The sequence below is a fragment of the Tympanuchus pallidicinctus genome, unplaced genomic scaffold (assembly GCF_026119805.1).
Source record: "Tympanuchus pallidicinctus isolate F22 unplaced genomic scaffold, pur_lepc_1.0 scaffold33, whole genome shotgun sequence".
NCBI lineage: Eukaryota > Metazoa > Chordata > Aves > Galliformes > Phasianidae > Tympanuchus > Tympanuchus pallidicinctus.
Genome location: NW_026294751.1, coordinates 148,202 through 175,333, shown reverse-complemented (window position 1 = coordinate 175,333; position 27,132 = coordinate 148,202). Strand labels below are relative to the sequence as shown.

The following is a 27,132-nucleotide window of genomic DNA, read 5'->3' as shown; positions in this document are numbered from 1 at the left end:
ATCCAACAATTTGTGGCTGAGATTTAAGTTTCTGTAAGTCTGCAAGGCAGGAATAAATAGGTGTACTGTTACTATGCAGTGATGTGCTGCTAGAGCTTTGCTGGCAGTGCTTGTGTAACTCTGCCCGTGCCAAGCAAAGGGCTGGGACAACATTTTGTGAAATGCTGAGGCAGACATAACTGAGCACAAGGAAAAGTGTCAGGTAGCTACTGGCAGGCAGACAGGATTTGCTGTTCCGAGGTATGGCATCACCCTCTGCTTTGTGTGCAGCACACCATGGCATGGCACCGGGTCTTGGCAGCCCTGGGAATGGCAGTCTGTACAGGTCTGGGCATTTTGTGTCCCGGTGTCTAAGAAAGCGTAAGTAGGAGCTGACTCCACAACCCGATCTGTCATCTCCCAGGACTTCTACAAGGACAGAAAATAAAAACAATCCGAAAGAGAAATGATCCACACTCCAGCTGAGCTCAGACTTCCTGGCACTGCATCCCTACATGGCATGTATGTCCTCACAGACGGTCTCCATCATGGAGGACCTACGAGCGCTCTCTGCTTCCGGGCTGTCATTTGAGGTCCTCAGCTGCCTCCTGCATCGGGAAAGGTGCATCCTCAGGGAGGAATACAGCTCCTTGCTCCGCAGGGCATAAATAATCGGGTTCACCATAGAATTGAGTAGGCAGAGGGTGCAGCAGAAGGCAAACACCTTGCGCAGGTGATTGTTCAGACTTACAAAGATGCTGTAAATCATGAGAATTAGGGCCGGCAACCAGCACAGCACAAGGACGGTCAGCACCATGACGAGGGTCTTGGCCAGCATGATGTCCATCCTCATCCTGGCGTTCTGCTTTCCCGCATGCACCTGGTGTTTCTCCATGTATGCCACATGCTGGTGAGCCCTCCACAGCACATGTGAGTAAGCGCAGACAATACACCCCAGCAAAATCAAGACAAGACAGATCCAAGTGAACAGATAATTACTGTCCACAAAAGGGAACAGCTCGGAACAGGCTGAGTTGAGTGTGCAGCAGTTCCAGCCCATCAGAGGCAGAAAGGCATTGGCCACACATCCCAGCCAGAGCACTCCTAGCGCTGTCCACGCTCTCTTTCTCGTCACAAGCAGCTTGTATTTGGAGGGGCGGCTGATGGAGATGTAGCGGTCCAGGGCTGTTAGCAGCAAGCTGCTCAGGGAGGCCGTGAAAGATGTGTTCACCCCTCCCAGCTTCAGCAGGAACAATTCTTTAGAAGAATCAGTTTCATTAAAGACATGGAAGTTAACAAAACTTCCTACAAAGATGATGCTGGCCAAGAGGTCCGCCAAGGCCAGGCTGCTGATGAAGATGTAAGAAGGCTTTCTCCTTGTGCCAGAGGAGGAGAAGATCAGGTAAAGCACCAGACAGTTCTCAAAAATGCACAGTATTCCAAAGAGGCCACAAAGTGTGGCAATGCTGATCTTCTGTGCTTGTGTGCTGAGCACCATGAAGCATTCCATGCTCTTGGAGCTCGCAATGCATTTGGAGGTATTTTCATACATCTCACAGTTATCCATTATACTTAACTGGAGCCAGGAACGTGCAGGGAGAGTTTTGGTTTTCTGTACTCCAAATGCTCTGAAAAAGATTGAGGGGAAGGTGAAGGATAGGAACACTACAATTAGTAAATTCAGTTCCCTTGGTGGTATCCCTCCTTTTACACAAAAGGAGATGATCCTGTTGCAACCTACTCTCAAGGAAATGTAGTGTGATGGGGAAATGCCTGCTGGGGGTGCAGAGCAACTCAGTGCATGCTGTGGCAGTCAAGTCCCATTTTTCTCTACACTTCTGCAGTTTAATGCATTCAGATCCCTTCATTTTTACCACACCGAAGAGCTTGTTCTCATTCATCAAGGACAGCAGATGTCTTTGGAGGCTACAACAGATAGCAGTGACCAACACTCTAGAAAACCACATCCACCACATTTAAGCAGCAAGAGATGTTTGTACTTGTCTCCATTACTTCCTTCCCCACTGAGTACCCACTCCTCTGACTGCTGCTGTTGTTCCTGTGCTTTGCAGCAGCTGCAAACACCCATCAGCCTGTGATATTGTGCAGAACCCACTGAGAAGACCCTGACCCCACACTTTCCTCCCACCTGCCCATTGGGAAACACATTGGCAGCTGCAGGGTATTCAGTTGCTTGTTACACCCAGAGCATTTTGATCCTGATTTGCATTTCTTGGCGTATTGGACTGGAGTAGTTCTGGACCTTGGGATGAAATATGGCTTAGCATTGCAGCAAGCTGCTCTCCTCTTACGTCAGGTTTTCTGGCACAGGGCAACCACACAGGACCACAGCTATTGCACTCCAACTTCAGCATCTCATGTTTCCTGCAGCTCTTCACAGAACACTACAAATGCAGCAGTAGTTGCTCGATGCCATTATCAAATCTGACAGCCCTTGTCTCCCCAGAGGAGTGCACTGTGCAGCCAGGTGGGTTTTCACACATCTAGGGACTCACCAGGGCCCTTGGGGACCCAAAACTCCCTCAGCAAAACCTTGCCATCCAAACCAAGACATCACTTAAGCAAACTCTACTTTGATATCTATTAATTGCAAACGGCTTTCCCTTTCTTAAATTCTCCATACCTGCATTTATGTAGTGTCCAAAGAACACTACAATGCTGTGTTCAAGAAATGTTTAGATATTGTACTACGGGACACAGTCTAGTGGGGAAATGACAGGTGGATGGTTGGACTTGATGATCTTGGAGGCCTTTTCCAACCTTAATGATTCTATGACTCTACGCTGAGGAGACGGGAAACCACTTGAACAAAAAGCAAGTGCCTGTAGGTAAGCAAAGCGCTGTCCTCTGTGCAGTGTTGCATCAGGAGAAACTGGTTATAGTGGCAAAATAACCACCATACTGACTGTTCTAGGACAGTTTCCTCCATTAACCTGATACAATTAAGAGAAGCCCTTAGGTTCAAAATGCAGCCACTGTGCTGGGCTTGTAGACATCAGCCAGGCAGCCCAGACCTCCTCTTCTCATATTTGCTGTGTCTCAGGCTGGATATCAGACAAGGATAGCTTTCTGCAGTTTGGACTGAACTCCCCCCAGTCCTCCTTCCAACTCTGGTGACTGCAAGGGAAGGCACAGGGCCTTGCTCAGCCCTAGCTCTACTTCTTTGCACAGTTTGGCACTATTTTGGAAGTAACTGTTCCTTCTGGCTAGTCCCTCTAGCTACATTAAGAAATGCCCAGCAGTTATTTTCCTGGCATTAAAAACTCTATGGCACAAGTGCCACGTTGAGGATTATTTGCTTTATTTGTTTTCAGTCACTATTTGCCCACGTGTGACTGCAATAACAGTGTCCAAAGCACACTAGTGCATTGCTGCAGAGCTGCAACACTGTGCCAGCATGAAGCACACGACATGGCAGAGCAGTGCTCCACTGAATTCCCACAGGGAGCCAAACACAGCATCAATCAGCAGAGTGCTTGGCCTCAGAGCTCAGCACCACTCACGTTTAAAAAGCATTTGGAAGTTTCCCCAGTATATTTAACGTAAATATTTTTTAAAACCAGCTGTAAAGAGTCAGTCTTCACTGAAACACTTACCTCCTTTTTGCTCTTGTTAAGAAAGCATTCATCCAAAAAAAAAAAAAAAAAAAAGGAAACAAAACAAAAATTGTTACACAGTGCAGTTAGTCCTGAATATTACCAGACTTCTCCCCCACATCAGCATTGTGGCTCGAAGTAAGCGAATGATGCTTCACCCTGAGAAAGGATGGTGCGCTATGGGACGTCCCTGGGGCTGGGGCTTGCTTCTCACCTCTTCCTGTGGCTGGGCCTTCCCAGCTCCAGCCCAGGGCAGCTCCTGCAGCTGCAACTGCTTCCCCCTTCTTTCACAGCTCTTCTGCTCTCATCTGGGCTCCACGCATAATGACGTGTTATTCTCCTGTGCTGCAAACCCATCAGTGCTGCAAACCCATCAGTACGCATCCTTTCTTGCTTTCTTTCGCATTCTTTTAGTGAGCGTGTGGTTCTTTCCTTCCCCACTTCCCCTCTGTGTCTGTGTTCTGCTGGCCATGAATGCCACCTTGTTCAGCCATACTCACATGTGCCCAATCCCCCCCGGTTCTGCTATGCTCACGCAGTTTTGAGGCAAGAGACCTCCAGTATCTTCTCCTGATTTCTATGAGGGAATGGAAGAGGAAGGGAAGGAAAAGAATCAGAAGGCAGATAATTTATGTTCAGCTGTCACACACGGGGAACTGCTATGTGAGCCTTTGGGCCCCATTCACAGCACGAATCCTCCTCTCTGTGCCACTGGGGCCAGTTCTCTGTGCACCAACACGCTCTGCTGATGCCAGAAGAGTAAGGTTGTATTTTCACTGTAAATGGCAGGGAAAGATAATAGCCTAAGTGACACAATAAGGCCTGCAGACAGGACAGACCATGGCCTAGAGAACAAGGGCGGAGCTCCCACTGCTTGGGGCTGCCCGTGCAGCAGGATCTGTGCTGCAGAGCCGGGACGGGAGGCGGTGACGCGGAGCAAAGCTGCCCCTGGAAGCCCACGGGCATCGCAATGGTGGGAACGTGAGAGTCTGCTCCCAAACCGAAGGATTTTGCCCCATAGCGGGCGGCTGCGGTGCGCGGCGCTCGGCTGCCCCCGCCCGGCCTGCTCTGCTCTTCTGTCACGGTTCGGAGGAAAGAAACGTTTTCTCCGCAGCACATCCAGAAGCACGGTCCGACCTGCACTTTGATGCGCCTTGGCAGAATGACTGCGATAGCCTGAGGACTTTGTGTTCACCTCCAGCTTGAGTTTGTTCCCTTATCTGCAGCTAGCACAGCTGCGAGCAGCCCTGGCTTGGAAACTCCCCACTCCATGCCAACTGCTGAGATCAGTGGTCAATTCTATGTTCCCACAAAAGTCACCTTCTGCTTTTTTTTTTTTTTTTTTCTTCTTTTTTCCCCTCTTCCTGTTTGTTTGTTTTGTCAGCTGGCACTGAACAAGCATAGAACCAACCACAGCACCACTGCTGGAGCACCCCCTGCTCTGCTGCGCTTAAAGGTCTGCTTCTATCACCTGGGGAGTTCAGTGCATCAATCTCATTTAGCAGAACTAAACGTAGCAGCACGCCCAGGCACCAACAAGACAGTACTTCTGAAGAAACACTGAGGAAAAAAAAAGAAAAAAAACAACACAGCATTATTTTTTTCTGCATACTGTGGCTCAGAAGCAGAGCATGCTGGGCTCACCCTCCATTCCCACAGGCAGTGCCTGCATCAAAGGGAGCTGCTCTGAGAACTCCTCTGTCTGCACTGCAAGGGTGGAAATGCTTTTCCTGCTGATAGGATGAAAAGTCAGTTGGTTTAAGTGGGCTGAGGGCTTTCATGAGCTCTTGTGACTTACTGCTGTATGTCCCAACAGGCTTTGCGAGATGGTGAATAGCTGGGAGCATCTCATTTTGGGGCTAATGAAGCTCTGAGGATTTAATGGAACATTTATGAAAAATGTTGTCTCCTGCAGCGTCCTGTCTGAGGGACAGGTGGTATGGACCAGGGCGTTATGGCTGGAAGAGCCTCATTCAGTTGTCACAGCTGTAGAAGTGTGGTAGAAGAGCTGAGTAAGGCAGATCCCTGGTGAGGACCGAGGTCTGTGTTGGGTCTTAAGGATGCAGCAGCACCTGGAGCTCCGTGTGCCCACAGCTTCTGTTCCTTTCTTCCACTGCTGAAAGCTCAGTGCAGGTGGTGCCGCGGGGCTGGGCCCCATGAGTTGATGGTTCTGCTGACCTGAACGCACCGATCGCAACCAGAGCTAAGTGGTGCAGCACAGGCCGTGTCTGAGGTGGCTGGGGCACTTCCGAGGCTGAAATGCTCGGTTACAGCAGGCATTGTAGTTTTCAGAGAACCACCGCAAGGCCTCAGACATAACAGTAGGTGCCAGGAAATAGAACGATAGGAGAAAAGGGAGCGGCCCCCGGCCGGCTATTGTGCCAACGCGGAGCGCAGCCGCTTCCGGGCAGGCGCCAAGCGCCGCTCCCGCGCTGCGGGGATTCGAACCGGACCCCGCCCCGTCATGGCGGTGGGCGGGACTTGTCTCTCATTGGCTGTAGGGAGCACGCAACGCGCTACTATTGGTTAGAGCACGGTGACCTGGGAGGCATGGAGAGGGAAGAGGTTTTAAAAAGCGACGGGAGCGACCGCCATTTTGTGTGGGAGACGGAGAAGCGGTGGTGTGGTTGGGTTTTGCTGCGCGGGGGCTCGGGGAAGTGACAGCGGTGAGCGGCGGGGTCGGTTCGGAAGGGCCTGCGCTCGCGTCTGTGGCTACAGACGGACGGCACGGACAGAAGTCGGTAAGGCGGGGCGCTGCGGAACGGCTGAGGGCCGCCATGTTGTGCTCGCGACGCCGCGCCATTGTTGGGAGCGGGGCGGGGGCGGGGGCGGAGAGGGGAACGCGGCCCCTGAGAACGGAGCTGAGGAGAGGGCGAGCCGTGGGCCGAGCGAGAAATTGTTTAAGAGCTGTCGAGGAACGACGACGGGCCGACAAAAGCGGGAAAGCGGCCCGAGGCAGTGGTGGGGGTTGGCGGTGCGGTCCGAGCTGCGCCCGCTGCGTGCCGTCAGGTTTCGGCCCTCGGCCTCCCGCGGGGCGCTTCCCGTTGGATTTGACTTTTTTTCCATGAGACCAAGGATGAGGGTCTTGATCGTCTCTCCTTAATTAAAATGCTCATTGGACTAAGATGTCAGCAGTACAGGAAAAACGCTGTTCTCTGTGTAAACCTAAGTGCGATGTTAGGTTAATATAAATAAAATAAAACCAGTGCTGCCAGGTTCGAATGTATATTCAGCATTAACAACTAAGAGGGACACAACTGACTGCTAATTCCGTGAATTTTATCTTCTTTTGATAACTTTTTTTTTGTAGTTCCAAACTTGAAAGGGAAAACAGTTGTTCTTGTGCCTGATTTCAGACTCTCTTTTATGCAGCTGCGACTTCTCCCCTTGGAGTTTAGTGCCGAGAATCCGATGTTGGGCTCGGCTGCCTGGCTGAATACAGCGGATCGGCCCATGAAAACTTCTGTTCCTAGCCAAAGGAAGGAGTGTAGCGAAAGGCAGCACTTACTCTTTCAGGCTTGGAAGCAAGAAAGGGGGCAAGAATTGGAGAGAGTCGAATCGGAGAAGACTACTGAAAGGTAAATGAGACATGGAGGAAATAGGATGACTGCAGGAGAGTCAGCATCAAGGTGCCAGATATGTGGCAGCATCTTGGTTTTCCTTCAGAGATCCAGTTACAAATGGCTCCTTCACACTTGAGTGTGTTTTAGTCCACTTAGGTTTTTAGTTTGTATTCCACAGGTGTGCCCTGGTCTGCCTCTGTGTGCTACCTCCTTGTCTCCTTCCAGAAAAATCGGTTCTGGAAAGTAGATCTCTACTTTGCCTTGACTGACTGTGTAACTACTTAGGAATATCAGGAATCAAAATAGTCTTTTTTTAGACTGGGGCATGCTTTATCAGTGCAGATTTCACCCAGATCACTTAAGTATAATACAGGTTTGGTTTAAATGTCTTAAAGAATAATAAATACTAACACTTTTCATTTGATATTGTGTTTTGCGAACAGTAAAACTTTCACATTTTCCTCGTAGCACAATTTGTTAGGGAAGAAGTGGTGGCACGTCCAGTGGTTGGACTGTCCAGAGGACCAGCTTTTTCATAAATAGGTAGACAAAGGTGCGCATTGGTATAGGTCTGCACACAAAGGAGTGGTCTGTGTACAGGATGGATCAATGCATGATGACCAGCAGGTCAGCCATTAGCAGCAGAATTGTTAAGACACATCAGTTTTCCTGGGTTTAAAAAAGAAAAATCCAAACTTTTCCCTTTCTTTACAGGTGACATTTAAGTTGAAAATGGGTGGTGGAGAGAGGTTCAACGTTCAGGTTCCCCAGTCTAGAAATATTACCAAGAACCATCAACAACTTAAAAACAGGCAGAAGAATAAAGACCAAAATTCACAGATGAAGAAAACCTATATGAAGAAAGAAAGAGGACATGGATGCAACTCACTGTCCGGTGCATGGCAGGCCATGCAGAAGGCAGGAAAGAACAGCGTTGATTTCCCCTGTAATCAAAATTGGAGTCCTAATTTATCAAATTGTAAGCTGTTTTTCTCGCCTCAAGCCAGTCAGAACTATGCTGGAGCAAAGTTTAGTGAACCACCCTCACCAAGTGTTCTTCCTAAGCCTCCGAGCCACTGGGTACCTGTTTCTTTTAAACCTTCTGATAAAGAAATAATGACATTTCAGCTTAAAACACTGCTTAAAGTCCAGGCTTGAGATGGAACTTTAAATCTTTTACAGTTATTTAAATTTATAGGCCTCCAAATTTGAGAGTAGTTATTCAGAACTGCAGATGCACAGGTAACAGGACCAGATGTTCTTGCTGCGTATAAGTGAAAGAGAAGGGGATGGGGGGGAAGTTTAAATCCCCAGTGTTTTACCTCAGAAGTTGTGTACTTTGTTGATTTTGCTGTTACATAGGGAATTTCTCAATACTTAATTTGATTAAATCCTAAACTGTCACCACTTACTGTAGGAGTAAATGAGACGGTCCCTAAAAATTGAAATTGAGAGTCCTTTTTGTTAATGGTATTGGAAGACCAGCTTTTATGGAACTCAATGCAGCAAAAAAACCCAACACGCTGAAAGCTTTAGTCAGGTACTCTGCCTTTTAACCTAGTATCAGATTTTCTAGTTAAAAGTCTTCTGAGCAGAATTTCCTAGTTGTACCCAGCTGCCAGTGGAAATGCAAAGATAATTTTTTTCATACCTCTGAGGTCTGACACTCAAACTTTTGCGACTAAAATTTAGTTTTAGGAAACATTTTTACATGTTCTTGAAAAGGTGGAAGAACACTTTAAGGAGGTCTGTGTTTCAGTCTCATTCCAGCAGTATTTCACTGGAACCTCAGCAAGGTAGACTGTGCCAATTAATGACACGCATGCATTGCCAGGTGACTGCCAAAAAGATCTTCCAAAAATTATTTGTATTCTGATGCACTGATAAGTTCTAAAAATTTTTTTTGGTATCATTTGCTAATTTTAAGAAAGCTGGAGTGGTTACTTAAGATAACTAAGTTGGTTACCCTATAATTAAGTTACGATACCTTGTGTAGGCACACGTAGTGTTTGATAGGGAAAAGAGAGCCATGTAAATAAATGTAATACTTTGTAGCATATGTAAATTTATGCTGGGCTTTCCTGCACAGAGGTATTTTTAGAAACTGGTAAATGTAAGATGACCATGCTGAGTTTGTGGCCTGATCTAAAAAATATAATTAAAAAATTATTTTGTTAAACACAAAAGGACATTTGTGGCTGTAGCCTTGGACTTAATATACAGCGAATGTGTACATTTTACTTGGTGTTGGGGTCATTTTTAAAATGAATGCAGTGCAAAAAATAATTATTTAGAAATTTGTAATAAAATTTAACAGAACTGCTTAGTTTAAGATACTTATGCTCTGAATGTTGTGCTTACAATCAAATTGGGTGTCACAAAGGATAGTTTGATGACAGTGAAGGACTGCTTCATTTTGGAAGCAGAATTTTAGTATTTACTAAAATTTGTGAAGTTCAGTTCTTGGGTCAGTGTCAACATATTGATTTCAGTGCTGTCACAGTTCAGCTGATCCTAGAATAAAAACAACTGAACTGTAGCAATTAGAGTCTGAGATTATGCAAAAATCCAATAACAACTGAAAAAGTGGTTTAACTCAAAAGGGAATTTTGGCGACATTATGGAATGCTTCTTAATGTTCTTTTGTGCATTCAAATGTGGTGGCAGCTGGTTGAATGCTTACAGATCTGTCAATTCAAAATGTGATGGAAGTGGCTGTCTTTAAACTCAAGTCTTTCTGATTTGGACCTTTACAGCTGTAAGAGTACAATTGTTACAATTGTGTATACTGTATTTCAAATTGTCATTTACTGCACATGTACAAATTTGAAGTGGAAAAAAAAATAAAATACCCCCCAAAAAGTGTTTTAAGATGGTCGTGGAAAAGTGGGATGGCATTCTTTCTATGGAGTGCTATAAAGTACTGACTGCATGGCTCTAGTCTATGAATCTCAGAGGAACCTGGAAGTTAAACTCAGCAGTGAAGGATGTTTTTTGAATGATGGCCTTGTCATTCATGTCTTGCCCTTCATGTCTTGCCCATGATTTATGAACACAGAGCTCAATTCTTAATTCCAATGGAGTTAAGAAAAACTTCAGCGCCCCCTGAAGTTCTGTCAGGCTCCGCTCCAGAAGGCGACTCGCAAGCAAGACAACCCAGTCTGAGCAGATGCAGCTCGTGTAACTGAGCAGAGCTGCACTCCTGCTTTCTGTTACCTCATAAGTGGCTGGCTCAAGAGCTGAGCTAGAAGAGAAACATCCTTGATTGTTTCAGTGCTTGGTGACGAGTCTGCAACAATCTACAGCTGTATTAATTAAGTCAGAAGGTGCTCTCAAGTTATAGTCAAAACTTTTACATTTTATTCCCAATTCACAGGGTTATTTGCACAGATGGAACACAAAACTCCAGAAGAAAGGATGTGTATGAATAAAACATTAGCATCTTTTGATCAAACACACTACAGGGTACATAGTTTTCCCTTCCTATTATAGTCTCATCAGTAAGAGCATCTCTAGACAATTATTATAGCAATGGACTACAGACTTTAAGCATGTTACAAGATAAATGGAGAAAACCAGCAAATATTAATGGGTGATTACGTCCTAAAAATGTGTGAATTTTTCCTTTGTACTTCAAACCATTATCTGCAACACTCCTGCCAAAAATCATAGCAGTGCTGCAGCGTTTATCAATCCAGATGGCCTCTGAGTATATTCCAAGCTGTTACCCCAGACTAAACATTAAGGAAAAAGAAAAAAAGCTCTTTCCAAGAGCAGAGTTCAAAATAACATTTAAATTGAAAATTTCCACTTTGAATAAAGCCATTATACTGCACATTTAAACATATTTAAAAGACACAGAAAGGATAACATTTAGCTTTCAGAGACCGGTCTGCCATAGTCCCTAGTTTAAACACCCAGCTACTTAACCACTAAATTTAAGATTTTTAATTATCAGTTGGGTGCATGGACTTTTAGTGAAAAAGAAGTTCCAATAGAGCCTTCTATTACTGCTGAGATAAATCAATATTCTGCAAATATTTTGGAGTACAGCCATTACTTTCAGCAGAATTTTACACACTACTTCAATTCTACAAATTTTGCAGGAATGACAAGATCTAGCTTACCACAGAAAACATAATTCCCACCATTCTTGAGACTCCAAAAGAAAGATGCTTATACATGATCTTTTGCAGCCTGCATGTTCTTGCATTCCAGCTGTGCATAACCTGCAGGTAGCTTGCACTAGACAGGCTACTGTTTTGTTTTTTTTAGAGCAGGAATGGGATACCTGCATCAAGGAAGGGAGATGTTATCTAGATAGGCTGTGGCTTGACTTGCATGAATGCATAAACATTCCCTGCCCTTTTGGCCACATCCTGCTAACTCGTCCCCAACTGAAAGGCCCACAGAACAGCTTCTTCACAATTTTTCCATGGGAGCAAGAACTAGGACAACATCTTTATTCATGCACTCTTGAAACATCGTGGGTTTGTGTTCGGCTTTTCTGGCTTGTTCATATACACAAGTCAAGTCAAAGTTTAGTCCTACCTCTGGGAGAGAAAGAAAGAACCATCAGAAGTGTCAGATACTACATTATACTTGCAATGAATTGGATTTTCAAAACAAAAAAAAAAAAAAATAAAAACTGTGCTATATACAAATGTTGAGGCACACAATATAAGGACACAATAATTAAGGTATGTCACTATTACTCTTTCAATACAAATCAGAAACAGTCTGGACTACAAAGATGTTCTCCTTCCCTTCCTCCCTGTAGTTGTACCCGTAATTCTGGCTGGGCTAATGTGGACTTTAGGTGCAGCAATCCTCTGCAGGCTGCTGATTAAAACACAACTGCACACTCCCAAGAGAACGGTGAACCATTAAGCAGTATTTCAGTTCTGAAAAGCACATTCATTTATAGAAGCTTAAGAAGTGTGGGCTTTCTGCTGTTGCAAGCCATTTCTATGCACAACACTGATATCCACAGCCCAGTGACCGGTAAGCCCACTCTTACACTTCCTAAGCATTCAAGTGATTCTCAGAATAGTTTTTATTCTGTAGCTGACAAAGGACTACTTGTATATACCACAGGCAGCTTGAATTCTAAGCACCAAGTTGCTAGAGAACCTCAGCTGGCACTTTTTTAATATGACAAATGTACGGCGATGAGCCATTGCGAGAAATTTGGTTATATGTGAATCTTCAGTCACTGATTTTCAGTAGTTCATAATGTGACTAATATCTGAATTAAAACCATAGAGAAGCCTATCGAGTAATAATGAAAGTTAACCAAAAAGAAATGTCCATATGTTAGACCAAAGCATATGCTTATCATTCTTATTTCATCTAGTACCCCTTTAAAGATAGAAAATGATATTTACTCAGGCAACAAATGATAAATTCCTGATTTTACTGAAATACTATAGTAAGGATTTTACTCCATAGGGGATGCACAGCTCTTCCTAGCCATGCTTTGGAGTCAAATTCTAAAGCTACAATAATTCCAGTGGATCAGTATTTCCTTCATTTTTTTTATTACAGCATGTTTGCTAAATTTACAGCAAGCAGAAAATAAGCTGGGTCTTTAGTTATTTTGATCAAAACATTGATGTTTTAAAGGTAGTACACAATATTTGTTAAAAAGAACATATAAAAATACCTTTTTAGAAGCCTCTATAAGAAAGGAAATACAAAGTTTAATCCCACAACTTTCCTCTGCTAGAGCTGCACACTACTGCTACAGTTTTAAATAGACTTTATGCTGTTTTTAAACTATACATCCAGGAAAGTCTACAAAACTAAAGGAACGTGCATATAAATGATTGCATAGCAGAACATGAACAGTAACTGCAAACAGTAAAGGAAAAAGTTAGAAACACCATCAAACGTACCAAGGTTCCTAGAATCAATCCCCTAAGCACGTTCTGCCACTAACATTTAAAAGCCATTTGCATTTCTTGAAAGGCCCTGCTGAACACTAAAACCAAACCCTAAAACACTTCTCTAAAGATGATCTTTTTGAAATTTGTGTCTTCATTCACTACACAGACAGCATGGAACACCGGGTGTCTGATGCTGGCTTTTTAAGACAAAGAGAAAAAAAAAACAATGCCAAAAGCCATTTTCATAACAAAATATCTTGCCTTCTTCTAGAGAAATACTGTTAAGATTACACACTGGTTTTGTTATTTTTCACATTTGATTTACTAAATGCACTGCATTAGTGAAACTAAATAGCTAGAGATGCAGCTCTTGTTCATATCCAACTTTAAACACTTGTTCTTAAGTAAAATGAAATTTTGTAACCAAACCACTATCCATTCTGAGGAAGAAGTGATTCAGACTTGCTTGACTAAATATTTCTCAATGTATAAAAGCAAGCCTTTTTTACTCGAGAAGAGAGATGGCTACAGTTTTATACCTATGAATACACCAACTAACCACAGGAGTCATTGGCATAAAAGCTGAGTTCTTATATACTGTACACACACAACTTGAAACAATCTACTTGCATCTAACAGCGGGAAAACTAAGCAATTTCATGGTTAACTGCTCACTAAAATTTAGAATAGATACAAAAACTGCGTAAAATATACACACAACCTAATATTTAGATGCTCTGCCATTTTCTGGAATCCGAATTTAATTTTCCATTTCAAGGTCCCCCCCCTCAACCCTCACATATTTAGTATTAGCAGCCAGGCCAAGAGCAGTGAAGCCCCTTTCCTGACAAGTCACAACACTGCACAGCCTCTGACCGGGCTTCCAAGACCAGCTGTGTCCCGTGCAGTACATGCAGCGCTAGCTCCACCTCTCCAGATGGCAGAGAAATTTCAAAAATCTCTCTCCACAGAGCTCCATTTACAAACCTACTTGTCACTGGGCATGGAGAACACAGAAACCTGCCTCTGAACAATGAAAACGTAAAATTACCAGTCTGCATTTCACAGCAGTCAGTGTTGCGCTACAGCTGTCCAGTTTTCCATTTCATCACAACGTTTAGCGTTAAAGAACACGTTAAACAGCTGGTTTAACTGTTCAGTACAAACTGGTATCAATTGCTATGGGCATGACATTTTGAACAGGACAAGGTTGCAAATTACGACCAATCAAGTCATCACCGATATCTAAGCATTCAAAATGCAAATCTTTACAAAAATATACATTGAGACACCACAATCAATTCAGAGCTGCCCATAACACGTAACCAAGAGGACATTCTCTCTCTCTCTCCCTCTGTCTCAGTGGCTGCTCCACACTGTTTTAAACTTTAACCATTGTTGTCTGCTACAGGGAAAACTGACGAAGAAAAGATTTTTTTAGCACTGTTGCAACATCATATTCCTGATAATTTAAGTAAACTGAACTGTGTGTAAATGAGTCTTACATGCCTAAAACCAACGTGGACTCACTATTAGTGGCCACTGGACTTGGGACTAGTCCAAGACCTTGATCTGGATTTTGACCTAGATCTAGAATGTGATCTTGACTGTGATTTGGATCTAGCTGGTTCTTTTTTTCTCGACTCCTTTTCATATCTTGAGCTGGACTTATAGTGTGTTTTAGAATCTGTTTTAGAAGTGCCTCTAGATTTGGTGTGAGATGCAGACCTAGACCGTGATTTAGCCTTCATTTCTTTCTTGGGCTGTGACTTGGATCGTGATCTTGAATTGGACTTAGATCTTGAAAAAGATCGATTGCGGTGTTTGAACCTATCAGAATAAAGGGGAGAGAGGAGATTTGAATGTAAAAACACTATTCTTAGACATCTAGTACATTAAAAATTGTTTACCATTTTTTTGCAGGAGAAACGTTTTTTTAAACCTACATTTAGGGAATACAATGGTCTACTTTTCAATGTAAAAAGCGTAAAAATTATTTTACCTATCATTGTCCGAATGGCTTCTGCTACGACGAGGTCTTCCAGTAGGTCTACTGCTAGAAAGGCACATCAGAAAAAGCAAACAGTGACAAATACCTATGTATGTATACAAGTGATTAATATATTTTTTTTTTAGCATGCATTTGCTTTTCAGTTATTTTTTGATGAACCACAAAAGCATTTCATTCAGTGTCTGATTTGATGCAGCATGCAAGCACATAACTTCCACAAGACAATACAAAAAAAGAAAACTCAAGATTTTTAACAATTAAACAGCCTATGTGGTGTTTTTCTTCCAAGAGACTGCTGTGCTGTTGAAGCCAAACACACGCTACACTTACTTTCTGGGACTATATGATCTTCTATAGCTGTAATCAAAAGAGCGACTTCTAGATCGTCTCCTTTCGTAACTCCGGCTCCTAGATCGCCTGTATCTGTCATAGTCATCATAACGAGAAGAACTGTATAGGTTTCTCCCCTCCTTGGCTTTCATTTGATTTGGTGCTGGAAAAAACAACAACATTTAACATTGAAAGTTTTCTAAGTACCCTACTTTCCTTTTAGTGACAGCACTCCCGCTATCCACACATTTGACATTTAGTAGAGAACCTATTAGTGATTCTAGCAAAGGCGCTTATGGAAAGGACAGAGATTGCAGCAAGCCACTTGCATTTTGCTGCTTTAAATGCTGGACAAAAGCATTGTTGCCTTGTGAGTAATACTGTCCTAGAAAGAAAGCAAACAAACCCCCCCAGAAAACCCACACACCACCAAAACAACCCAAAGGAAGACAGAAAAAAACAGCACAGACAGTAACAACAGTGGAATGCTTCACAGAGCCAGAAACACAGAATTGTTTCTGTAATGCAATTTCAGGCCACCTGGAAAGAGTGACAGGCTGCCTGAAAAACTCAACCATGAGCAAAACGGCCCAGCATTCCTAAATGTACCTAAGCAGCTAACAGTGAATTAATTAAACACAGTACCACGCATTAAACCTGATCCACAGTCTTAATTATTAAAAGTCAACTTATACAGAAGCTGCAACTGATGAAGTCACACAGAGAGGTTTGATCCTACAAGGATCCCTCTCCCCTATATAACAACGCACTTCACCCTGTAACATTAAAATCATTAGATAGAACACAAATCAGAAGTCTTCTTTCTTAACAAAAAAAGCACAGATTTAAATGCACCACGCTGTACAGAGCGCTACCTGTACTGACAGCTACCATTTCCATGATTTAATGGCTCCCGCTGACAATACTAAAACAGACTAGCTAATTTTTTTGTTCAGAAACTCAAAAGAAATCCCAATGTTTACATACAGGACAGATGCTTGCTGCGCAGAGCATCATTTCCATTGAGTTCAGTAAAAGTTAACTGTGCACGTTTCAAGTGCTACTTTGATAGTTTTAACTGAAAAATCTTTAAGGCACTTTTATTAACTAGCTGCACATGACTATTATAATTCTACTCTATACCAGTAGGTAGCCATGTCTTATGCTCCTTCTCTTTAATATATCTGTATCTACCTATACTTATGAATACATTCATAAGTAACAGAAAATACATAACAGTTATTTCTTCAGAAAACAAGACTTATTTTTCAAGTTGAAGTGAGATGCTTTGAAATTAATTTTCCTGAAACCAAATGAAAATGAAGATTTTACCTCAATCCTGGAAACCGGACCGCACTGGGAAACATCAACAAAGAATCAAGAACACACTTAACCACAATATAAACATTGCAATGCATTAAAATTGGGTTACTCATTTTGACAGGGAAAATTTTTGAAAGTGTGTTCCTGAAAAAAAGAAAAAGCTTGACAGCTGCACAGATAGTTCTTAAGTACATTCAGCGAGTAGCAAGAATTAGATCATGGTGACTGTTACACTTAGCTAGCTGTTTTTAATTAGCCAGGATACATTAATAACGTGCCTTCAATACAAAACATCCTTTGATAAAAGGAAAAAACCCACAACCACATACTATTTATATATCAGCAATAATGTATCATAACAATTAATAACAGGGGTAACGTCATCTGGCACTAAGCATTATGGCTGAAGCCATGATCTGATGAAATACCCAGGGAGGCACTTACTCTTCCGATCGCCCTGCGCAAACTGGATTTCTATCTGCCGACCACAAATCCACTTTCGGTCCAAATTATGGAGAGCATCTTCAGCATCGCGGACATCTTCAAATGTGGCAGTGTTAAGGTACTTGAGAATTTGAGTAGCTTACAGATTCAGTATTGAGAAGAAATCAGTTATCTTCTAGTTTTACAGGCCGTTATTTCTGAATGTTTTGTTCACAGCAGTAAGTACTGCAGCTTTTTTTTTTTTTTTTTTTTTTAATTAGCCACCAATTACCTGAGACTTCCTATAATAAAATTAAAAACTCACAATGCAGGCACGAACTTACCAATCAGCAAGCAATTGCTATGCAATATCCTAACTTCTTCTTCCACTCGTAAGGAAGAAAACTGTATCCTTCTCAAAAATGCATTATTTGCTAACGGTGGTTCAACTTTCTGCACTATATTCACTTTACTGAAAAGAAATCTTACTTCTGAAGTTGCTAGGCATACAAACAATAGAAATCAATATTTATCTATTAATTTTAAAATTGGGATGATGCTTTCCTTTTTGTCCACTGGTTGTTTTACATTTAAATGACATAATGCCAAGGAGATACATACAGACCTTCAACAGCCAGAGATAAAGGCATACACTGAAGCCCCTGCACTCCAACGTTCAGGAACAGAATAATTACTAATTTTTATCTGTGAGACTGATTGCTACTTTAACTCACACACCTTTCGGCTATGGGGCAAAGAGCCAGATGCCTTTCTTCTCACAGTAACTCAGTTCAGCAGCAGCATCTACACAGAAAACAAACTATCAAGTGGCAGGTATAAGTATCTCCATTACCAAAGAATGAATGCACTTTCATTCCAGACCACAGTTATGACAGCACTCACAATGTAACAGGTTTTGCCAATGGACTAAACCAGCATCATTCATCAAAATTACTGCTTACATGACAAACAGAAGAAAAACTGTTATTCTGTAGGATACATCAGGTATGACTCCTTTAAGCTTGGCCACCATTCAACTTCATCTTGACCTTTAACTCTTTAAGGGCTTGTCAGAAGGACTTGTCATGAGATGCTTGGCCAAAAATGACAGATGGCTTTATCTTTAACTTTGAAAAACAACCTTTTCCCCCTTTTGCAGATAAAGCGAAGCTTTGTCTCCCATTATGGCTTGTCCTTCTTCCAGCTTTTCTTTATTTTTTCTTTTCCCAAACTGTCCCTTCTCTTCAAGCCTGATCCTTAAGAGGTCTTTGGCTTGTCTACTTGCCTCAATTGTTGAACTCTACTCTAAAGGTTCTTTCATGCTTTCTCTTTGGGGTCGCCAATACTGTACAGCTTTACATTCTGAGGCAACAACAGAGGACAGTAAATTAGGGGACAATATTAAAGAAAGTTCACCTCATTTGTTATACAATCTGCTTTTGATCAAGTGATTCCAGTTCCCATTTGTTAAATTAACAATAAATACTAGCCACAGTTTGCTAAGCGCAAGTTTACTTACGTACCAGTTATAATAGAAACCTGGTATTTGAATCAGTGATAAATTTTCATTTCAATCGCATAATATCAATTTCAGTGACATAAGAAGGCTTATATATTACTGGACTTAAGTTTTGCAAAAAGGTAAAGACAATTGGAGAAAAGTTAATCTTAAAAAAATAACGAGACACATATAAGACACTTATCAGAAACAACACAAAAGTAAACTGCTTTTTCATTTAGATATGTTACCTCTTACACAAACTTGAATTTCAAACTTCAACACCCCTCACTAACCAGCCATCTGAAGAAAGGATATTGAACATAAGCAAATCCTCTGGGACGACGAGTGTAGAAGTCAAGCGGAACGTATACATCAACTATAGGCCCATAACGACCAAACTCACGGCGCAAGTCTTCAGACCTAGAATATCACAAATATCTTACATGTCTTCCCACTATTTAAGGTATTAAAAAATAATTATATATATGTGTGTATATATATATATATATATATATATATTAAAAATCTACAATCACTCATCTTTTTATATGGTAGAAGATGCATGTAGCAAATAATGTTGGGGGAAGTGTATGAGCTGTTCATTGCTAAAGCAACGCGCCAGGCTGCCCAAGATCACCACCACGGTTCAGGATGCTTAGGATAACCTCGGTATTTTGAAATCAGTGCTCAGCACAACTCAGCAACATAAATGTAAACAGAGACAAGAAGTGACACACAGTAGCCAAGCCAGTTCAATGCAAAGGTGGGCAGAAAGTGAAAAAAGGAATCTAACAATTATTATACTAATCATTAACATTGATTTTACAAAGTGTAAACATGAGCTGTAATGTCCAAAGGAAAAGCACAAGAATAACTTTGTCACTCTTACTGACTTCTATGGAATAATCAATACTTACAACCACATCAAAGAACAAAGCCGGAGTGAGAAACCATTCATGCCCTTAGGTCAACTGTCCCAAAGATGTGGCTTTAGAGCAGAAGACAAAACTGTTCAACAAGTTTGTGACAGCACTTGAAATAAGTGCTGTCTCCTCAACAGAGGAACGTCTTTACTCATATCTTCTGGTGTCATTTTAGGACAATAGGGAAACATTCACATCACGTAAACACAATATTACATCAAGGAGTTACTGATGCTTATTCCTCTTTCACATTTGTTGGAAAAATAACTACACTGTACATTATCAATGACAGCAGAAGGCAGCTATAACAACCAGCTTCAGGGTCTCACAATGGAACCATCTCTAACAGGAATGAGCCATGTAACAGTAAGCTTACACTGAAAGCCTAAAAGGGAGCACTGTCAGTTAAAAAAAGAAGTTTGAAAACGAGCCTTCTTCCATGACTTCTAGAAGAAAATGATCTGCAGGCAAAGAAGAAAGAAAAGCCGTGCAAGAAGAATCACTTTTAATTTGAAATTACTTATATTCTTTACGGTCATGAGGTTCCTAATTCATTCAGCCATGCCTACGCCACTGTTAACTGAACACCTTTTGTGCAACCTTCCGGGCAGCAGGTCTCAGAGCTCAGGCTTGTGATTTACACAGCCAGACCTCGCAACGACTGCCACACCAAACCCACGATCACCAACAGCAGAACCGCCGCGTCGCAGAAACGGAACGGAGAACGCCAATACTCCGACAGCCACGTGCAATGGATTCCTTTTAATTCTTTTCGCTCATTGCGAAGATCTCTCCCCTAAGCCCCTGCACGTACGTTTACGTTTTGCTACAACATAATTATTACGGAGAAAAACGTTTTCCGTCTCTCCCCTCCCACTGAGCGCCACCGGAGGCCGCAGCCCGTAACAACCAGCGTGAACGAGCGGGCGGCAACTACCGCAGTAACGGAACGAAGCGCGCGGAATTTCGGGGACGTCCATAACGAAGGCACCGCTACGCCTTCGGGCAGCACCGCCCATTTAAGTCCAGACCGCAAAGCCTGGCGGCTGCCGGCGTCCCCCCTCCCCCATCCCCGGGTAGCGGCGCTCCGCGGGGCGGCCGAGCTTTGTTCTCAGCAAGGCCCTGGGAAGCGATCAGCGCGAGGTGGAGGAGAAGAGGGCGGCGCCGCGGGGAGGCGGTGGGCGGCCCGGTCCCGCACGGCCTGGCGAGCCCGCGAAAGCCTGCGCAGCCCCCGCGCCGCGCTGGCGCCTGCTCCGACTCACCGGGTATCGTCGGCCACGTTCCGCACGAAGAGCGAAGTGTTGGGAGGGCGCAGGTAGCGCGACATGGCGGCGGCACGAGGGGCGGCGAGCGGCGGGGCCCGGGCGCGGCGGGAGCCGAGGCTGAGGCGACCCTCCAAGCAGCACGCAGCGCCACCGCCGCCCGCCCGCCGCCTCTCGCGAGACTTCTCGCAGGGCTTCCGGCGAGAACTCCGCGCGAAAAAGAACGCGCGCAGAAAGGAGCCACGGGCGCCAAAACCCGCGCAGCCCTTACTGCGCGTGCGGCTTCGACTCACGCGTGCGCAGAATGCGACCACCAGACGCTCGCGGCCCATGCGGGAGAGGACCCCTCCCACTTGCAGGCTCCGCGCATGCGCTCTGAACCTCTCCTGGAAGGGCTGTATTTTCCCGCCCCAAGATGGGGGAGCGCGGGCGCTCCGTTTGTTGTTCGCTGTTGAAGTGGCAGCGGGTGGGGCGCCGTAGGGGGCCGTGCGGGGGACCCTGCGCGGAGGCGAGCGGCCGTTCTTCAGTTAAGTCGTTTGTTTGACGAGAACAATAAAGCAGGTAGTTCTGTGGCTGACATTTAATGGTCGTTGTGCCGATAAACTCATTCTGTGGCTGAATTCGTTACCTCAGGCAGCATGAAGGCTGTGTTGCGACCTGCTGTGGTGAGGGGTTTTCAGACCCACAGACACAAAAGGAACAGCCCCTGCCTCTCCCTGCTCCCCACGGGCTCCGTGTGTCAGCACGTTAAGGGGCTGCGTTCGTACGCGAGCTGTAAAAGAACAGGAACACGAGCCAGGAAAGCGTTAGAGACCAGAGTTATGTGGGAGTGCGTGACACAAAACATCTGTGGTAAAACGGGGAAAATTCCTATTGCAGACACATAAGCAGTGAAACCAGCGAAGGGTGCAGAGTGTTGAAGGGTAGGAACTCCTGCTGCAAGGGTTACCCCTTTAGAGCTTTTAGAATTGCAAATGAGCAGTTTCAACAAGATCTAAATAGTACTAACATCAAGATTCAAATGAAGCCCTCTGCAGAAGGCGGCTGCGTGGATGGGGATCAGTACCACCGGCCAGCGATAGGATAAAGCTCACAACTCAGCCGCAGTCATCAGGTTTGGGTGGCTTTGCCAACAGAACCATGCTGAGGATTTTCCCACATCCTTGGTGTCCCAAGGCAAAAGAGCGTTGGATTGACAGGATGGGCACAGTTGCTGGAAATGTGACGTCCTGGAAACTGTGAAGAATTTAATAATTTTTTGGTGCCTTCAAATTAAAATGACATCACTTTATATACCATATATGAATGAATATGCTTTAGTATGTGATATTTTCAACATGTGATGTATCTGCAGTCTGGAGTGCAGTGCCCCTTTCGATTCTGGCAGTCCTGTACCGAGCCTGAACTTTGGAGAGGAGTTCAAATAGGAAGAGCATCTTTTCAAGTGTGCAGGGAATGTCTGAATAGTCCATGAACACCACTGAGACCTTTATTTTAAAGGTGTTTATTTTAAAAAGAAACACACATATGTGCGTTTTGCTTTAATGTCAACCCTATCTTATGTCAAATCAAAAGCAAAGAATTACGGTTTTGTAACTTTGGAAGCGCTCTGTCCAGTGATCTGACTTAGTTAAAGTCATTCAGAAATCAAGCTGGCATATCTCTTATTTTGTATCCTACAACTTACTAACAGAGCATTTGATCATTGAAGATTTTCACTGTTCTGCAGGCATGCTGTTGGAAAACAGTTGTGTTGTCATATGTCACTGTGTGGTTAGCAGCAGTTACACAGCAGTTTCCAGACAGAAATTTGCCTAACTCTTACATGGCCTCCTGCAGTCCTGATGCTTTAAAAGTCTTCCTGAGTTTATCAGCGTCTTGGCTTCCATTCTGTTTTTAGTTATGTTAACTCACATGGAATTTAAGGTCTGGAAAAGGGTGCACGGAATCACAGAATCACGGATTCACAGAATTGTAGAGGTTGGAAGGGACCTCCAGAGATCATCGAGTCCAACCCCCCTGCCAAAGCAGAGCAAACACTGATGATGCAGAGGGATCCAGGTAGGCTGGCTCGAGGGGCCACTCTGTAATGACTGTTAAATACTTCACAGCGTTTAGGATGTTACTGCTGCTCTCACTGCAGTCCCAGTGTGGGTCAACTAAACAGGTATCTATTCATTTTTTTGCTGAATAGCATAGAGAGAAAAGAATTTCCAGTAGAACATGGCACTTTCCTATAAAAAGCGGTTAATGTTGAATATGTTTATTAATCTGGTAAGGAAGTGAGAAACATATCAGCTTCTGTCCCTTCTCAATGATCACTATGGTAAATCAGCATTTTTCAACTATGTCCAGCTTTGGTTGTCTGAGAGGGAGACCTCAGTTGTTGTGGGTATAGAAGAGATCTGTAAGCATACGTGGGGAAAACAGAATCTTACAGTAACAGGAAGTGATTTTATGTATAAAAGTAAAAGTCATCATTATTTTTTGTACTGTACAGCAATAGCAAAGATGGACACATCTTATGGAAAGTGCACTTTATTTTAAGTATGTAAAGATGTCACAAAGAAGGTGATCTGTCTTTAAACTCTCTTGCTTCTTCTGACAAGTGTAACTCCACCAAAAGTAAGAGTCTGTAGATGACAAATACAACTTGTTTTTCATTTGGACTTCAGGATAGCTATTAATAGTTAAGTCATTAGAAGTTTCTGTAATTCATTTATAAACCCAGATTATCACAGAAGAACATTCTACAGAGTTTAGTTACAGAAATTACAATGCCTGCCTAAATATATGTGAAAAATGTTCGTATCAAAGAGTGTTTCTGGTTACTTTCTTTCTTTTTTCTTTTTTTTAAACAAAACCAGTTCTGAAGAGGGGTAATCTAAATATAAATGCCATTATCAGCTGCATTTAATCACTGTTTTAAGGAGCATAAAGATATACTTCCCATAGTGGAAATACATCATGCCAAATAGTAAGGGGTTCTTTTGCATAGTGTTTTGCACTTTTTTTTTGGTTTTCCTATGCAGTGCTCAACAGCTAAAGCCATTCACACTTCAGTGCTTAGAATTGTCCCCAGCATAACAATTAATAAGCACTTGTTAAGAAAGATGCATTAAATGTACAAGCGTTGTTTAAAAGAGAGTCATTCAGGGCACCCAGTTTTTATAACAGGAATAGTAAGGGACACTGGTGTTTTCCACTGCGATTAGTCTGAAATACTAAAATTCTGAATTTGCAGATTTACACATCTGTTAAGAGCTCTGCAAGCAATGTAGTCATTTGGGGGCCAGTATTCTTTGAACATATAGACCCTACACGAAGAGCTGATCAACAGAGAACGTGTTTTCATTCAGCATTTAATAAACCATAGTTTTCCATCACTTACCTCTACCATTTCATTTCCTTTAACTTCTTGTTCATGTGAGAATTTTTCTGATTTGCACACAAGTTTCCCATTTACCAACTGCACAGTGCACTGTTAAAGCAGATTGAAAACAGAAAACAGTGGAGATTTTGAATTTCAGTTAGGAGATGGATAGGAAGTGACTCTAGCATAGATAGGAAAAAAATGCAGGTCACATCGATGCTTTGTAATTGCATCTGTTGATTGAAGCAGGAGTATTTTAATAAGAGTTTTAGAATAATAATTTCTGTTGGTCAAAATGCATGCGTTTGCTCTATTTTTTTATTTATTTATTTACTTTTGCTAACGGAAATGGTAAAAACAAATCTCATTGCAGAACAGAAAGTGAAGTATAAGGGTGAGCAGAGAAATTCACCTGTTTCTGAAATACATTACCTTTAGCTTTTTGCCATCCATAGTAGTAATGTCAGCCTCTTTTCCAAGTGTAAAGGAGTTAGTCACACTTTGCTTGGGTGTTTTTGATGTCACGACAAAGTCATCTCCTTTTTGTTGTATTTCAACAATGGGCTTAATATCTCGAGCCACTTTGATAAGGTCTTCTGGCAGTGCTGTGAAGAAAGACAGAAAAGGACTTCTATTATGGATTTGTGTATTTATATGAAATAGCAAATCAGGATGCAGAATGTACAAACCAATAACAGAAAATAGTCTGCGAGGTTGAAGGCAAATGCTGTTTTGGGTTCCTCACTTCTCTATGGACATAGCATTCCGTTCCACGTAGTCTGTGTAGATTTTGGCACTATAATGACCTTAAGGTACTTTTTCAGTGCGTCTTTAGCATGACTTGAAAGTACCACCTTTAGCAGTAAGGGGTTGGTGTAGGCATCGCGCTGCAGGACTGGGCTTTTCAACTATAACTGAGTTTTAATTCTACCGAGTATCTATTACATGCTTTAAAACACTCAAGTGTGAATGTTTTGCCATGATTGTCAAGAAGGTAAGTGCATTTTTATTTATGTGGTACCCATGAAATCATAACCACCAAGTTGATTCTTTACAGATTACTGAGTAGCTGTCACATACATTAATCAGTAGCGCTATCGAAAGTGCCCCTCTGCTAAAGAGCACTGAAAATCTGCAAGCCATTAACAAATTGGTTACAGTTAAACGTATTTATAACATCATGCGTTAACCAAAATAAGACACTTTATTACTTGTACTTATTCTTTCCTAAGGGACTTGTCATCGTTTCTTTTCTTTTTCAAATCAGACATAATAGACTTAACTGATGAGTAGTTTATCACACAAACAAAAGAAAAAAACAACGTAGAAATACTATAATAAAAGATGTCTGCAAAGCACGTGTCACAAACAGAGCAAATTATTTGAGAACTTAACACTCACCAAGAGCTTTCAGAAATTCCTCATAGTTCTCTTGAGCATAGACCTGCCAGGTGCCGCTGAATGCCATTGTGGATGAGAAGGCGCAGTGTGAGGGCAGTGCTGCCAGCAGTCAGAGCTCTGGCTGGTCCTCCGGGTGCTATTTATAGAAAGGGTGACACCAGCCCAGACTGCGAGATGATCAGCTAATTATTAACAGCAAAGTAACACTTATTAATCTCATATTTGCTCTCAATGATCATAACCTCTCGTTCATTCTGCTTTCTACAGAGTCCTACCTTGACCAAATCTTTTGGGATGTTCTGTTTATTGGTGGGTCACTGAACTCAGATAATTATTCATAATAGTTGCAAAGTGTTGCCTTGATTAATTAGTTTTATTTTTGTATACAACTTCTATTTGTAATATGTTTTTTATTTCTTCAGATACAATAGCATAATTTAGATGTGAGATGATTACTGTCATGTGATAGGACAGCATATAGTGTATGCGCTATGAGCAGTTGGAACGTAAGTGGTGGAAATAAAGCCACAAATGCTTCTTCCGGAATTGTGGTACTCCAGTTTCGTGGTAGCAGAGAAAATCATTCTGGAGCAGTCAGTTTTGATTTCATCCAGTAGATGTCAGTAAAGTGTATCTAAATCTGTATTAAATGTAGGGTTGTTTGTTTTCTTTCCAATAGCCACCGTACACAGGAACATTAAAGGTAAAATTAAATACAAAACATTACTTGGAGACCAAAATTAAAGAAGTAAGTGGAATGCGTGAAGTATTTTTCTTCTCACCAATTACACCAAGAATTCCTCACCCAGAGATAGCGAGTGATATTCCTTGTTGTCCGTGCAAGAATGATTGTTGATTTTGGAAGACATTGACTAAATTACTATCTTGCAGTTATATTGCTTAATTCAAATAGAGCCCATATCCCAGGGGTTGCCGACCTTCCTAAGTTAACTTTTATTACTCCATACTAATCAGTAATTCTTCCATTTCAACAGGAAAAACAATGCTGAACTTTTTCCTACAATTTCACAGTTATTTTTAGTATGTAATTTTAAAGAAAATGCAGACAAAGAGCTAGATGCCTGAAGTGGAGGAAATGTTCATGCTGAAGCCTATTTCTCTTCTGGTTTTTATTAGAAGGGAGCATGCAAGGCTCTGGGCTGAGAAAACTTGTGCTCTAGTTCTGATTAATCAATGTTATGGTTTCAAGACCACATTTCGTTTATACATGCTGTCATCTGTTTTGTTGTGTTTTCAGAATCCTGATTTTTTTTTTTACATTCACATGCATAAACAAACCTCTTCCTCCTAGCAGCGCTCAGACCAGAACAGTTAGTGGGAGGTCAATAGATGGCTCGCTTCTCATGACTTCGGGAAATTCCTTATTACTGCAAACTATCCATATACCAGCAAGTGTAACATACTTTCTTCAAGGACTCCTCATGTACGTAACATAGTCTCTGGCTATAAAAAAAAAAACACCTCATCATTGGTAAAATAGTCCTAGCAACTTGCTGTAGTTAGCCATGCTTGCGCAG

At 42.6% G+C, this 27,132-nt stretch overlaps 4 protein-coding genes across 9 annotated transcripts; 1 reads left to right on the top strand and 3 right to left on the bottom strand.

Annotated features, from left to right (window-relative positions):
• Positions 1 to 8: 8 nt before the first annotated feature.
• On the bottom strand, positions 9 to 3,782 carry CNR2 (cannabinoid receptor 2). The gene is made up of 2 exons (XM_052698698.1): positions 3,597 to 3,782; positions 9 to 1,607 (listed from the first exon to the last, which is right to left on the bottom strand). The coding sequence occupies exons 1-2, from the start codon at positions 3,626 to 3,628 to the stop codon at positions 491 to 493; spliced, it is 1,149 nt and encodes a 382-aa protein (XP_052554658.1). The 5' UTR covers positions 3,629 to 3,782; the 3' UTR covers positions 9 to 490.
• A 2,396-nt stretch (positions 3,783 to 6,178) lies between these two features.
• PNRC2 (proline rich nuclear receptor coactivator 2) lies at positions 6,179 to 10,030 on the top strand. Its single transcript, XM_052698688.1, has 3 exons — positions 6,179 to 6,337; positions 6,969 to 7,174; positions 7,874 to 10,030. Exon 3 carries the CDS (start codon positions 7,892 to 7,894, stop codon positions 8,315 to 8,317), a length of 426 nt encoding a protein of 141 aa, XP_052554648.1. The 5' UTR covers positions 6,179 to 6,337; positions 6,969 to 7,174; positions 7,874 to 7,891; the 3' UTR covers positions 8,318 to 10,030.
• Positions 10,031 to 10,496: 466 nt separating this feature from the next.
• SRSF10 (serine and arginine rich splicing factor 10) lies at positions 10,497 to 21,100 on the bottom strand. Of its 5 annotated transcripts, XM_052698685.1 has the most exons (7): positions 20,821 to 21,089; positions 18,951 to 19,055; positions 17,156 to 17,259; positions 15,389 to 15,551; positions 15,050 to 15,103; positions 14,776 to 14,877; positions 10,497 to 11,712 (listed from the first exon to the last, which is right to left on the bottom strand). In XM_052698685.1, the coding sequence occupies exons 1-7, from the start codon at positions 20,883 to 20,885 to the stop codon at positions 11,694 to 11,696; spliced, it is 612 nt and encodes a 203-aa protein (XP_052554645.1). In that variant the 5' UTR covers positions 20,886 to 21,089; the 3' UTR covers positions 10,497 to 11,693. The 5 variants fall into 5 exon arrangements, with proteins under 5 accessions (XP_052554645.1, XP_052554647.1, XP_052554646.1 ...); XM_052698687.1 differs by lacking the exon at positions 14,776 to 14,877 and having other exon boundaries at positions 15,050 to 15,100; positions 20,821 to 21,083; XM_052698686.1 differs by lacking the exon at positions 14,776 to 14,877 and having other exon boundaries at positions 20,821 to 21,078.
• A 285-nt stretch (positions 21,101 to 21,385) lies between these two features.
• Positions 21,386 to 25,726, bottom strand: LOC128088309 (fatty acid-binding protein, liver). 2 transcript variants are annotated; one of them, XM_052698690.1, is made up of 4 exons: positions 25,595 to 25,726; positions 24,626 to 24,798; positions 24,212 to 24,301; positions 21,386 to 21,592 (listed from the first exon to the last, which is right to left on the bottom strand). In XM_052698690.1, the coding sequence occupies exons 1-4, from the start codon at positions 25,659 to 25,661 to the stop codon at positions 21,560 to 21,562; spliced, it is 363 nt and encodes a 120-aa protein (XP_052554650.1). In that variant the 5' UTR covers positions 25,662 to 25,726; the 3' UTR covers positions 21,386 to 21,559. The 2 variants fall into 2 exon arrangements, with proteins under 2 accessions (XP_052554650.1, XP_052554649.1); XM_052698689.1 differs by lacking the exon at positions 21,386 to 21,592 and adding an exon at positions 23,343 to 23,453.
• Positions 25,727 to 27,132: the final 1,406 nt, after the last annotated feature.

Coding starts and splice junctions, on each gene's coding strand:
- LOC128088309 (XM_052698689.1), bottom strand. CDS start 25,661: ATGGCATTCAGCGGCACCTGGCAGGTCTATGCTCAAGAGAACTATGAG. Junction 24,799..25,594: donor GGAATTTCTGAAAGCTCTTG/GTGAGTGTTAAG, acceptor CTTTCTTCACAG/CACTGCCAGAAGACCTTATC. Junction 24,302..24,625: donor TGGATGGCAAAAAGCTAAAG/GTAATGTATTTC, acceptor CTGCTTTAACAG/TGCACTGTGCAGTTGGTAAA.
- SRSF10 (XM_052698683.1), bottom strand. CDS start 20,885: ATGTCGCGCTACCTGCGCCCTCCCAACACTTCGCTCTTCGTGCGGAAC. Junction 19,056..20,820: donor AACGTGGCCGACGATACCCG/GTGAGTCGGAGC, acceptor GTGATATTCTAG/GTCTGAAGACTTGCGCCGTG. Junction 15,552..17,155: donor TGCGCAGGGCGATCGGAAGA/GTAAGTGCCTCC, acceptor TGTTTTTTCCAG/CACCAAATCAAATGAAAGCC.
- PNRC2 (XM_052698688.1), top strand. CDS start 7,892: ATGGGTGGTGGAGAGAGGTTCAACGTTCAGGTTCCCCAGTCTAGAAAT.
- CNR2 (XM_052698698.1), bottom strand. CDS start 3,628: ATGAATGCTTTCTTAACAAGAGCAAAAAGGAG. Junction 1,608..3,596: donor TTAACAAGAGCAAAAAGGAG/GTAAGTGTTTCA, acceptor AATCTTTTTCAG/AGCATTTGGAGTACAGAAAA.